The 14,786-nt window shown below is 32.3% G+C and overlaps 1 protein-coding gene across 2 annotated transcripts in view; it reads right to left on the bottom strand.

The window, feature by feature from the left end:
• The window catches only part of Smp_045360.3 (hypothetical protein), a gene marked incomplete at both ends in the record, with an annotated part of 67,749 nt that overhangs the window by 30,512 nt on the left and 22,451 nt on the right, over nucleotides 1–14,786 (bottom strand). For both annotated transcript variants that reach the window (XM_018795671.1, XM_018795672.1), the window contains one exon: nucleotides 3,028–3,242. In XM_018795671.1, the coding sequence (XP_018649961.1) occupies nucleotides 3,028–3,242 (215 nt within the window). The remainder of the gene's footprint in view (nucleotides 1–3,027; nucleotides 3,243–14,786) is intronic.

Here is a 14,786-nt window from a genome sequence, read left to right as displayed (position 1 = left end):
TAAATACTCTCGACTTTCTTTACATAAGCTTACTTTGGAGTAAAATGTTCTTTTCACACTTCGCTCCTTTTCTCTTGTGTTCAAGTTACCCTCTATATATTGCATGGTGTTATTAGGAGCACTTCAGAAACCGATTCGAGCGTTCAGTTAGAAGACTTATCATTATGAAGCTGCATAAAACATCCTGATATATAACTAGTTTGATAGTCTGAAACTTAATCAATTAAGTCTGTCTGGCATATTAGCGGAGTTCATGTCCTATTGTGGTGTGGTCTACTTATATCTATATAAGTAGTATATGGTGTTGGTCAGACATAGAATGTATTTTGCCAGAAGACCGATGTGCAAAGAACTGAAATGAAGCGCAATCGTTTGGAAAATGCATGAGCAATGAAATTAGAGAAGAAACAGAGAAGATTGAAACAATTGGTTGTTAATTTGCAAATTGACTGTTCATTGTTTGGTTATCAGAATTTACTGAGATAGTCTGTAATTTTTGCTTAAATACATTCGATTGTCCCCAACCAGTGTTTTGCTCACTACATTTGGTGTCGCTGCCAACCAGGAGGAGGAAGGGTGCTGTTCTGCGGACGCCGCTGCGGGTCTGGAGTGGAGGTGCTAGTTGGGGCAGTCTGGTGAGGAGAGGTGGCGTCGAGTGGAGTGTTCTGGCGGGGCGGCGTTGGCTGTGGCGGGTGCTGTCGACGGAGAGGAGCAGTGGGACGTGCGGCTGCTGGGCGGACATCGGATGTAGATGGCTCAGCAGGCCGGTGGAGTACGGGTGTTGAACGTCCCAGGTGCCGGGTGGATGCGGATGTTGGTGCCCCGGCAGGTCGACGGAGCTATGGAGGTCAGCGCGCCGCAGACTCGACATTCTGACGGAGAGTTTGGCACAGACTGCAGTGGAAGAAGATTGCGGCTTGGCGAGCAGAACCACCGCATGGTCGAATGCTTTAAAGGGGGGACGAGTGTGGTGTGGTCTACTTATATCTATATAAGTAGTATATGGTGTTGGTCAGACATAGAATGTATTTTGCCAGAAGACCGATGTGCAAAGAACTGAAATGAAGCGCAATCGTTTGGAAAATGCATGAGCAATGAAATTAGAGAAGAAACAGAGAAGATTGAAACAATTGGTTGTTAATTTGCAAATTGACTGTTCATTGTTTGGTTATCAGAATTTACTGAGATAGTCTGTAATTTTTGCTTAAATACATTCGATTGTCCCCAACCAGTGTTTTGTTCACTACAGTGTGACTGGTATGATATTAAAATTCAATTTGAAATGGTTTAGATTATTCCATCGTTGATATTTTTGACTGGAATGTGATTAGTCTTGGTTGAGACATGGGTATCCAGCAGTTAAATTTAGGCACCCCACATAGGACGCTCATATACCAGCCAAGACTAATCATATTTCACTCAAAAATATCATCAACAGCAAAATTCAAACCATTTCAAATTGCAATAATATAACGCGTAAAATTGTTGCATATTTATTATTAATCTTAACAACAGTATGAAATTTGCTAGTGTTTAATGTACCTCTAGTATGTAAAATAACTGGAAGCTTTATTATTATTGACAACTCGATGAACGAAATATGAATCAATGTACAATAGTATGGTGCGTACCATGCAAATTATTATTATTCCTGGTTTGGTTTTTGGTTGCTTATTGCTGTAAAGTCTTAAACTTATCTAAAGCAATAGCTCAGTGCTTATCCGTTTTTATCCGTTTCTTAACAGATATAAGCTCACATAGAAAGTTATCCGTAAAGAGAACAAATTTATTTCTAGGTGATAGTCGATTTATGGGTTTAGGTATTAGTTAGAAATTAAAATGTGAGCATGGATTGATAAAGTTTAGAGATAGCTATTTTTTCACATCGTGTTCGAGTGTTGAATAGTAATTCAAACTGACGAAAAAGATGAAATGTTAATTATCGTTTACGTAAAAAACTAGAGGAACGTGATATTTCATGTTAAAATCTTAGGAAATGGTGTTTGAAATCCAATTAATTCCACTGTTTGAAACACTGGTGAACTCCATTGAGATCATCTGCTGACAAAGGGCACGAAGATTAATCTCTACAGGATCTGTTCAAGAAATATAGTTACTAGATGATAGTACCAAATAATGTGATTTTGTGAAGTTTAGAAAGTTTAAAGCTTTATGGAGACAGTTTAATTTACTGACTGCTGTTATTATTACTCACACTAGTACCACTATTACGTCTGTAAAGAAGCTTTTTTAAGCATAAATCCCATTAAGTTCAGATTCAATTCATAACCATGAAATGTAAATTTATAGTCAGTATAGAGCATAAAGACAAACGAATCACTCTCGATTACACTACACTAGTGAGGAAATATAAATACTAATAATTATTTCATTGATAAATTAATCCTGTTAACGTTGGTTATTGGTTAATCAGATGTTGATTTCATTCACAAATGACGTTGGTCAGTATGTTAGTTAGAAATTTACTGAAATTTCGCTTGTGAAACCTTTTTGATATCATATCCGTGCTGGTGTGGTCCTTGATCTTAAGCCATTCATACTGACAACTGTCTGTAGCCGTTTTTTTCCCAAAGCCTTTTATAATATACTACTCAAGGGCTTTGCGTACACTTTAAATGTTAGAATATAATTTAAAGTCAGCGATGTAAGGGTTGAGTACTATTTTCAACAAAAGAGTAGGGAAAGTTAGGAATGCAAAGGTATATCAATGAAAAGCAGACTGTAGAATAAGGTGAAATGATGCACGTAACAAAGTTGGTTTAAGATTGTTTCGTCCATACTTCTGTCTTTCACTCTGGTATTCTTTTCACTATAAGGTTTTTTTAATCAACTCAATCAATATTATGTTGAGTTCTAATTTTGATTTTTAGTCTTTATCATTATATATATAACATTTCATGATAATTAGGAAAATATGAACCAGTAGTTATAAAGATCATTCGCTTTTTATAGTTAATGTAAAATAAAGTTACACTTGTTTTTACCAAATGGATAGCATGAACTCACCATAGTTATTAATAGAAAACGGACTATCAACAGGCTCAAGACGATAACTACAAATCGCAGTATTTGAATAGTCGCTTGGTTGATTTACTTCTTCAATAGCTTGGATTTGACCAACTATACTACCGATTGGACTTCTTTGACCAAGTTTAAAATTATAGTGAGGTTTGTCAAAAACAGGTCCATGACGATCTATTACTTGTACTCGAATGGGAACTCTACATATACAGGATAGATATAAAAGAGGGAAAGAACACGAATCTGAATAAATCCTACAATAAAAAGGTTGCTTTGCTTTGATCACATTGTAAAAATTTAAAAATTAAAGTTTTGACAGTAAAACCATTAAAATGAGCTCCATTTTAGGTAAACAGAGGGAAATATATATTTCTTCAGATAATCTTCAATGAGTGCAGTGTTTAGACAATGGTAAAAGCACTCTAACCTAAACATTAGGTGAATAAAGGTTAGTTTTGCATGTTTGAAAAAAAAACAAATACAAACGTGTGAGCATCTAATTTCTCGATTTATTTCAATCCATAGACATCTCTTTTTGAATTAAATAGTTCATAATACTATCATAAGTGATCCATGCAGAAAACTCTGTTAATTGTTTGTAGTTATAAATGATTGATAACATGTTATTGTGAATACTGTTTAAACCTACCATCTAAACTAAGTGTATGTTATGTATCTTTTGGTAAATATGGTAACAAAATGTCCTATTTACCAAAATGATGTTAATTAAATAGTTATGATAAAACATAATCATCATCGAATGAATAAACAAGGAAGCTTTACTTTGGAATTGAATAAACACCTGATTATTTGTTGATAATTTTTAATTATGAACAGATGACTACCAACTGAAAATATCTTATGGAGAATTTTCTATATCTTGTATTGAAGGAAATTAAAAGTACATGGGTTAATGCGTCTACTGGGTTTACTATCATATAGTCTACAGGTCTTGTAATGGACTCTACACCAAGTGGTATATTTGCTTATATACATCGCGATACGTACAGAGAAAGATGTAGCTCGCAAAAAATTGGTATCGAACTAATAAATTCATTTGTATTCAATTTTACTAAAAATACCCTAAATGACATGGCTTAAATTCGCTAACATTGACCTAGATATATAGATTTCTTCATTCCTTATCAGTCTCTAAATTTTTGAGTTTCATGTGAAAGTTTGGTTTATAACTAACAATAACTTGACAGTTGTTAAGAAATTCATTTTGGAAAACACTGAGTATTTAAATATCTGTACAGAAATTTAATTTTTATAGCATACCAATGTTTTTACGATAATGGTTATTACGATTATTTTCTAAAATGTTTCGTGCAATCACTACATTTAATAGACTAAGTTGATCCAAGATTCTTATTCTGAGTATGACACACTGTGATCGCTCTACTTTCTACTGTTTCATTAAAAGGCTTCAGTAAAAATGAATAACATACAACTCCATTGAAAAATTTTATGATTTGAAATTATTTTCAGAAAAAAACGTTAATTCTATTGTATATGGACATTTCCTAAGATTAGATTTTTTTCTTAACAAATCCTTGCTTAATTATTTTTGGAAGGCTGTAATCGACCTATCAAACTAGTTAAGTAACATTTAATTTGAAATGGCTCGAATTATCTCGTTGTTAATATTTTGACTGAATTCCTTTTATACAAAATCATAACATAATAACTATATAGGGGCAGTCCGCACAAAATTCACGTATCCCAATTAAGACTGATAGGAACGTAGTCGAAATATTAAAAAGAAAGTAGCTCAAACCACTGCATATTAAATAAAATCCATGAATGTTGAGTAGGTTATTGCCTGTTTGAAATCAGTAGTTAAGTTGATAACGTGTCGTTGTTTGAAGTGAATGATACTAGGTTAGAATCCTGGCTTAAAGATTAACTCTGGAACACAGGTGCGTCCATTTGATGAGTCCTAAATAGGGCGAAACGTGCTTCCTGGTTTATACTGCAAGCCACATTCTATCCATTCTATATAGTTAATTAACAATTTTATCCTGAATAATAAATCACTTGTGAAGAAGTTAATAATGATCAGTGAGTGGCCTGGAGAATAGTAAACGATCTACGGCTTTTTTTTAGCGACATATGTTTGTACTAGGTGGTTAATGAAAATTCGTATTGTAACTATAAGTAAATAATATTTGGAAATTTTAACAAGGAAGCACTCTACATTTGATTAATACAATTTAACTGCATTGTTGTGTTAGCTAAGAATGATAGTTCTTCGTTTATAAGTTTAATATTCACACTCTGCTTTATTTGCTTTTACTGTTGACTTGGAACTTTGAAACCTCGTTCAAGTCAATTCCAATACATATATAAACCCATACTGATGTGTAATTTGCTTGATTGGATTGGTCCTTTGAAATGAGGAGATTGTCAAAAATTCATTTTTAATTATATTTATGGCATTTATTTAAGATTCACATCGCCCAACAAGAATAAAAATTAACCTTGGTCCACATTTAGTCCTCGATCTGATAACAACTAAATCTAAAATTTATTTACCACACAGGCTACAACATTTACTGATCCACGTTTTTCTGGACTTCGTGTTTAAATCTCACTTCAACTATGTAAAGAAAGTAAAAAAACACAATCGATTTCCAAATGTAATGAATAAACTGAGTAACAATCAACCTAAATTTTTATGGCATACGATTATCATTGTTTCATTCATCCAAATGACAATAGAAACCGATGAAAAAAGAATCCAGTACGAGAGTAAATGTCGAATAAAATGAAAGACAAATAATTTCAATTTACTGGTCCTGATCAAGAGATATTGTTTACGGTAAGGAAACACACAAATAGAATGCAACTTGTTTTGCGTTATATTACAATTTGGTGTTGTTCAACATAATATAAAATGTCAAAATGAATTAGAAAATAAAATTATTATTAGCAGACATATTTACTTGTTAAATCAAAGTACTCACAAGAAGGCAACATTCATTTTTAAGTCTCAAATGTTTCCATTTTACTAATTAATCTAATTCTTCCCTGCAAAAGCTGCAGAAAAGTAGACAGGATGATGATTCTCATGTCAATAATACCAGGGAACATTTATCACATTTCTGTAACCATAAGTCATTAAAATGAACTAATTTTATTCTTTCTTTTAAACTCCTGTTTGTTAATTAAACGCCTGATGAAGTTCCTATAAAAAGACACACCTGTGTACAATCAAGGCATGAATAGTTTTTCTCTGTATATTAAACATGATTAATGATTAAGTGATGTAAATAAGAAAAAAAAGCAAAGAAGAATCATCAAATGTAAGTACAGACAGAAATACTGGGTAAAATTCATTAAAAAAAATGAAATCCAATATATTTAAATACATATTTACGTGCAAAATCAAAACATGAAAATACTACCAATATACAAAACTGAATTCATCTATTTTTCCTTGATAGCTGATGGCAGTTAAAGCTTATTAGTTGTAAGATATTAGTTGGTTTTTGCTTATTATATGTGTTACCAAATGATAGGTTAATAGAACAATGTTTGAATCTATGAAATAATATGTATTATGTACTGAAATTTTCATTGTGTTGGAGGTAAGTAGTTATCGCATTAGCTAATTATTCTCAATATGAAATTATTTCAAATGGTATGTAGATAAAGTATATGGGTAGGATACGTGTACATAGATTTATAGCGCTTCTGTTTTTCATTGTTCATTACATGTAGGGTATCTGGCATCATTCTGTTTTGTTTTACTTGATGAGCAGATACTACTTATAAAAGCATAATTTTCACCGAGGATTTTATTTCACACTCTAACTTTCACTTAATTTGTTTATCATTCCACATGGCAGTTTGGGATACAATACAGTGGAGTGCTCATAAAAGTCATATATAGATAGCTTTAAATGACAGAAATGAAATATCCATGGTAAATTACTCTTCTATACAGTACTGATCCAGTAAATGAACAGGAAAATGATGAAAAATGCTATGTATTACACTTTTAATGAATACTGAAAAAAGATGGTTATTATCACACTAGAACATTTTCATGTTATCGAAAACTACCAGTGTAAGGAAACCCTACTTAACAACAAACTTAAGTATGTTCATACAAATAGTGCCCTGACATTTCAAATGTTTACCCACTGTTATGACAGTACTAATAATCAAATGTAGAGTGATATTCGAGTGACTTTCTTGATGAAACACAGATTTTATAAATAAATAGAAAAACTGAATTTACTAATTATTGGTGCGTAAGAAATTTCATAGTCAGATAACAATCGATAAATCAGTATGAATATTTCACATTGAAATGTGCACCTCAGAAGTAGTTCTTTACAAACCATAACCTTATCATGCCTATCCTCTCCAAATTCATGTAAGTTGAAGAAACGTTCGGTCAAGATCTGTGAACACCATAGGACTGATAAAAATGTTAATAATACCAAATACTTATTTAAAAAAAACCCTCATAATGATTTGTAGTAAAACTCCTTTCAATTTGTTTATCAGGCTACAAAACAACATACTTTATTCATAAACAATATAAGAAAAAAAACGTTTGTGAGTCAACAAATAAAAACCAAAATTTGAATCATATTGGATCAATAAAATCAATCAATGAAGGCGCCACAACATACAGTGCGTGAATCTAACATACCCACACACAATGTGTATATCTGTATATGTGGATGTATGTTTGCACATTTCATTCAATAAATAAATTGTTTCTAAGTTGTTTTTATTTAAACACAATTAAAAGGTATCTAATTAACTGTTTTCGTTTATTCCATAAACAATTTGTTTGAAAATAAAATAAAAAATTATCTTTATCCACTTTGAAGAAGTGGCTTACATTAAGTGACGAAACGTCAGAACTAGAAGTTTCTCACTCATTAAGATATAACAGAAAATATATTTAGAAGCAGAAGAAAACTTGAAATAAAAACAACTTATTCATATTATTATTCTTTGAGTAAAGTAAACCAAAACACGGTATTCATTACCTGATTATAATTTGATTTATATAATTTGTTTATGTTCAGTGTCATGTAAGATAAGAAGGCATTAAAAGCTTGATGGGAAATGATTTAGCATACAAGGGTTGTGGCTAATGATGGAGCTCAGGATGTGGGTCTTATCCTATTTGGGACTCGTTGGCTAAGTGGATCAGAATTTTAGTTTTATTACTATAATTGTGGTTCAGACGACAAGTCGTAAGAAAAGTTTTATTACTAGTCAATAAAAAACATGTTAAAAACATCATGAAAAAATGGATACTTATATCATATATTTACTACAAGAATCAAATATACTGGCATATGAGAATTAATTTACAAATGATCTTTAACATTGAAAATAAAAATTACTGGCCACACTAAAAGTCTAATTATTAGTTGGGGAAAATATTTCTTAAAGCTGGTTAATTTTTCAGTAACCAATTACTTCTTATATTGATTTAATTTTCCAATAATTAGTTACAATTAGCAGTATATATCCGGTTTAAGACGTAAAGTGGTAGGAAGTAGCCGATATGATAGCATTGATAGCAGATGCAAACTAGTACAGGAACTAATTCCACGATTTATACAATCTTGATTACTTCCAGCTACTCAACATTTCAAAATAATGCACGCGATGTTGAGTCACTCAAACAATTGGCCAAGTTTCCACTTTGATGATAGAATTCGGTCTGTACTAAAGGTTTAGATAAACATGGCGCTGGTCACTTTTCAGTGAAAAGTCAGTTGTATATATATCAAATTTCAGGGTTAACCGTGAAAATAATACTGAATTAAATTGTTATTATTAGTGCGGGATCGTGGATGCGCACTGCTGAGGAGTCCCATAATAGGACGAAAAGGCCGTCCAGTGTTTCCAGGTTTTCGTTGGTGGTCTAGCTTCAATTGACTCATGCCTTCAACTATGAAAATACTAAATCTCCACAAAACCCCTTCTAAATTATTATTAGTCAAATGATTAATTTTTACAGTTTCTAGTAGCAATTAGTTACCAGTGCAGTCTAGTCAGTTTCTCATGGGAGACAGATATTCACCACAGACATTGAATGAGGGCCGTGTAGTATTGTCAAATGATTGAAATTAAACATTAACACCACTTGATGGTGGTCCAGTAGTCTAGATGTCAAGCATTAGCGTACGAGACTGAAGGCCTTGAGTCAGAATCCCGCAAGCGGTGTCATGGTTGCGCACTGATAGGCAGTCTAACACAAGTATAGAATGGCCATCCAGTGCTTTCAAATTTTCAGTAGCGGTTTAGCTAAGATTAGTTTGTGATATAAATTTAGTTTCAAAATAATTTTCTATTTGACGTCAGTATTGATGTTGAAAATTGCCTTTCCATAATAAACGAATCTTAGTAAACTTGCATCCCTTTAACTAGAGAGGATTTCACCAGTTGAACCATCTTTATTTCAGAAAAGATAACTCTACTAGAACTAGTCCTTTTCAACTCTGATCTACTGTCATGATCTCTAATAACCAAAAAAGCAATCTAGATAAAATTTAGTAGTTTACAATCATTTAATTAAATAATTATTCAATGACAAATACTGTTGAGAATAAAACAATTTTATTCTTAATTTAATTTTGTACGAGAAATAAAATTTAGTCAATTATTTGTAATCAGAATAAAACAATAACAAAGTAATGTTTGTTCATAGAAAATAATGTAAATAATTTTAACAAAAATGGAGCTAGATAAGATTTAACATAATTGTTCCTAGCAGTGGAATCCAGGAAGCGTGTTTCGTCCTATTTGGGACTCATCAGATGGATGTACCTGCATCTCAGAGTTGATGTTCACTCTAGGACTCGAACCCAGTACCGTTCGCTTCAAACGCCATCTCGTTATCCACTCGGTCACTGAGTCCTGATGGCCACTTGCTTGTGCAATGGGGTGAAGTTTAAATTCACTTAGTATTGTTTGTTGAATCTTCCCAGAGTGAACATCAACTCTGAGATGCAGATACATCCAGCTGACGAGTCCCAAATAGGACGAAACGCGCGTCCTGTATTCCACTGCTAGCCACTATCCATCTTTGCCTATCATGCTTGTGAATTAAGGCTATATCGAGGCAATGCGCAGGGTATGCACATATGCCAATTAGAGACTGACCAGTTGCAGTCCTAAACATCAATGGGAAGATTCAAACAAACAATACTAAGTGAATAATTGTTCCTGTTTTTTTGTATTTTTTTAATATCAGAATCGGGGATTTGTGGGGATCTTAGTAATTTAATAGTTGGATTCATGAGTCGATTAAAGCTAGACCACCGTGGAAAACCTAAAAGCACTAGACGGCCGTTTCATCCGAGTGGTGGTCTATCTTAAATCGATTCACGAATTCAACTATTCAACACTTCATATCTTCGCGATTGTCATAATATTTGTTAAAATGTTTATGACAAATAATGATTACTTAACTAGCTGACCATGTACTGTCATGAGAATATTTCTCGAATTCATTTATCCATCGATTTCTATAATATATTTATTTAAAGATGAATGTTGTACTATATATGAATATATATATATATATATATATATATATATATACAGAAAAATAATAAATTAGAATGTCAGTGATTAATTCTTTAACAAAATAGGGTAGTTCTACCTAATATGATAACAATGACAATATATAAAATACTTGTAACTATTTATTACTACAACTAGTGATACACAGATGCACATACACACACAAGTGACTAATATCGGTAAATAAACACAAGTTGAATTTGTTTGTTTGTTTGCAAAAGGATTGTATTGTTAATTAGAGGTTTACTTTTATAATTATAATTTCGATCAAATTTAATTGTATATTATTATATACTTAGACTTTTTTTTTTACCGTACTACAATCTAATTTCCACTTCCATCATTCATCGACTTTATGTATGTACGGAAATACGCACATGTAGATACAAGTATGAGCACACAAAAAATGTTGACTTGAATTTCTCAGAATTATAAAAAAATCTCATACATACACTGTTTCAGTTTCATTTTCATCTGTGTAGAGTAAAACGAAATAATGCAAATCGTCGGTTCAATGAATCAATGAAAAAAACATTGAGTACGCATACAGGCATTTTTAGCGTTTTCATACACATGATATGAATGTACTATAATTAAAAAAAGTATTAGTTTTAGGAAAACAGTTAATATAAATCAAACTGAAATGTCATCATTTGTTTTAAGAAAAAGTACTGTCCTTGTAAGAGCATATCCACAAATATTAGGAGTCAAATAATTATCCAAAATAGTATCGGATGATTGTTGATCTAAATTATAAATTGACTGAAGTTGAAATTGAACACTAACTTAGCTGTTAATATGGTTTAGCGCCCCTCACGAAACTTGATTGTGATAGGTTGGATCTCTGGTGGAGTCATGCAGAATCATATACTAAGACGAGAAAGCTGTCTAGTCCTCCTCGATTTTCGTTAGTGCATCCTGCAGTCTACTTGTGAAGATCATGAATATAACTGATAACTGGAGGAACTATTGGTAGCCTCAGATGTAATGTCTTTTGTATTTGGTACTCATTATTGAGGTAAATCTGCAGTTCTAAATGGCAGGGATATTTTCCTTCGCACTATAACGCATCTCGCTAAGTGTCGAAGTGAGAGACGTTATTGTTAAAATGTTTCGGCGCTAATGGTCTTTATAGGATTAAGATAATCGTAATAACTGATCATTTAGTTGTAACCAATGTAATGATTCTTTAATTCATAGTACTGATCAAAATATGTGAGAAAATATGCAGAGTGACCATTATCCTAAATAGCCTGACATCAAAGTACATAACGGACTATAAAGTAGAACATAGGTTGCTAATAAGTGTCATGACTTGTAAATAATTAAGTTAATCTAAATGAATTTCATTGAATTTTTAAAAACTTTTAATAGTTTTCTATTCAAGTCTTTCTTGTTCATACTCAACTTTTCACTTAGTTATTGAGATGCTTCATCTACAATAATCCAAAAGATGAAAAACTTTGTATGTCTATGTTTCCATCCTGTCTAAAAATTAATATGAAATCTGTAATTGTTTCCAGAATATTTATTTATTTATTTCTATACGGTGACTACGTTTAATATCACTTGTACTGAAGTACTTCAAATTCCAAAAAATAAGGAGTAATTGTTCAACTCAGTAAATTAGCTAGTATTAATGTTGTGTATGCTACTTATTCTGACAGGTATACGTGGTATGTAACAGCAACCGAAAGGAGAATGTCTGCCAGCATAAGACTGGATTAAAGAGAACCAGAAAGGAAACGGAGAAAAGTTGTAATAACAACAGAACTGGAAGAATCATGAGGTACGTAAAGGACAACTGAATGAAGATGTGCGAATAATGTATTTAGCGTTTGGTTTTCACAATTTATCAACACACCCTGTAATTTTGCATTGAATAATAAATCGGTTATTCCCACCAACTCTTCGTTCATTACAATAGGAGTTTAGTCTGATGACATTATGAGTTGAGATTATGCACTAACTCATTGATTTAATCGGTGTCATAAACTACTCAGTTTAATTTATCAAAAACTTGACCTAGAATCAGGATAAATAAAACAATATAAACCTCATTATGTTGAAATGTAGTTTTTTGATCTATTTGATCTATTCGCATATGTCGTCTAGTCATTTATTTTTATTGACCTATAATAATTTTTATTCATGCCGAAAACTACCTAGATTTAAGTTCAAGAAAGTGGATAATATTTTTCAGTTAATCTAGGTTGATAATATGAGTCCATTCATTAGCATACGATTACATTACATTGACGAGCGTTACAGTAATAACGTATCAAGGATATGTTTTCAGTCAACGATTGTCAAATAATAAAATCTAGGGAATTGTCGGTAAGATTAAACTATACTGCCGACCTTTGAACGAATTTTAAGTGACCTTGAGAAATATTAGCCAATCAGAAGACAGTTAGTATACAGTAAAAATATATTATGCAAAACCAAAGAATTAAAGTGGAAACACTTCTTTCACATGGGTCAAAAACTTCTCAAGGTCAGATATAGGTTCAGAAGTTCTAAAATCATAGTGCATACGGTACAGGAACACATCCATATGGCTCCATAGTAGTCGACCTCTGAAACCATAATAAGGTCTCAAAAATTCTTTTAGCCTTGACCACATAGCTTCAATAATGTTAGTATATTGGTATGGTTTACGGGTTAGGGTTAGAGTTAAGGTTTAGGTGTAGGGTTTAGGGTTGTGGGCGAGACTATAAGTTATGGACAACCTTTGAGCGACGCTAGAGTAACTATGATAGTGTCAACATAATAACTAGGACCAAATGAGGGTTATAAACCTGTGTGAAGAATTCAAATTATGATTTACAGTTCATGATTAAGGCTAGGAATTATACTTAGGGTTTTCATCACGAACTGACATCAGCTATAATGCCAAAACTCTATTTATCCAAATGGATAATTGAATTTCGCGCCAAAATCTTATGATCACTGCTATTGTAGACGCTAAATTATCACGTCTTCCCTAAAACCCGCTGTAAACCGACCGTACGTAAGCATCAGGTACTGAACTTAGCGCCGTGACCTTGAAAACCCGCGAAAGCTTCTGATTGGCTCGGCAGTATAGTTTAATCCTACCGAATTGTCTTCCGCCGGCAATAGAAGGAAAGTCATTAAAAATCAGATGATCAGGTTCGAAAAAAGACAGGTTTTGATTAATAGCATTGGACAACATTCACCCTGTATCATCAGTATAGTTGGGCTGGACAATCGAATCTCGAAATCATATTTCTAAAGTTATTTTATTGGCAGGTGCACCTGAATATCCCAGGTTTCATCTTGTATGAGGTAATGAAGTGACGAAAGCTTATAAATATGTAGGTACACGATACTTCTAGATTTTCAGTGACTTAATAAATAGAATTCAAGTAGAAAATCTAAAAATTGTCTAACATCAATTTACTGAAATTCACGGTGATAAAAATAATAAAACAAATATCCACAAAGAAAATATGTAAAGAAAGGTAACTGATCACACTAACCACCTTTACCATTGTCTTCATATTTACTGAATATCTACTAGTTTAAAACATACTAGTATTTGAGTTCAGTACTAGTACATACTGCATATAGATGAATAAATATTATGCGTGTATGTGTGTGTAAAACCAGTCTTATGCACACATCATATGAGTTCACCTGACTTGGGAATGTACGAATATATTAAACACAATATAGATTTTAAATCTCATTGTACACTGAAAATAATTTCATATTTATTTCGTATTGTTTTATTTCAATGAGGTAAAATAAGATTAAAATTTTATAACTGCTCATCAGTTTTTAAAATTGTCAAAAACCAACTGTCAGGCAATTCAGTTTAGCTACAAGGATGATTAGGAAAGAGTGTGACCGTTAGCCCTTTGGTGGGTATGCTACTAAGCATAAACTTACTATGTTTGTTGACAAAGTGAAATCAATAGATATCCATTGATTATGTCAAACAATCGTATGAGTCAGTGACATAATAGGTTTCTGATATTGTTATACTACTCAGTTAGATATATGTGATCTTATTTGTTAGGTTAAGTACAATTTTTTTAAACCATATGCATATTTCTTTTTCAGTTGTAGCTACTGAGAGTAGACGAATGAAACTGTATTAGTAATTAACATAATTTTAATTCCGTAATCCAAAGACCGCACTTTCAGAA

This window comes from Schistosoma mansoni, chromosome 2, assembly GCF_000237925.1.
Source record: "Schistosoma mansoni strain Puerto Rico chromosome 2, complete genome".
NCBI classification, from domain to species: Eukaryota; Metazoa; Platyhelminthes; class Trematoda; order Strigeidida; family Schistosomatidae; genus Schistosoma; species Schistosoma mansoni.
The sequence above is the reverse complement of the archived record's forward strand: the minus strand, read 5'-3'. Positions and strand labels throughout refer to the sequence as shown.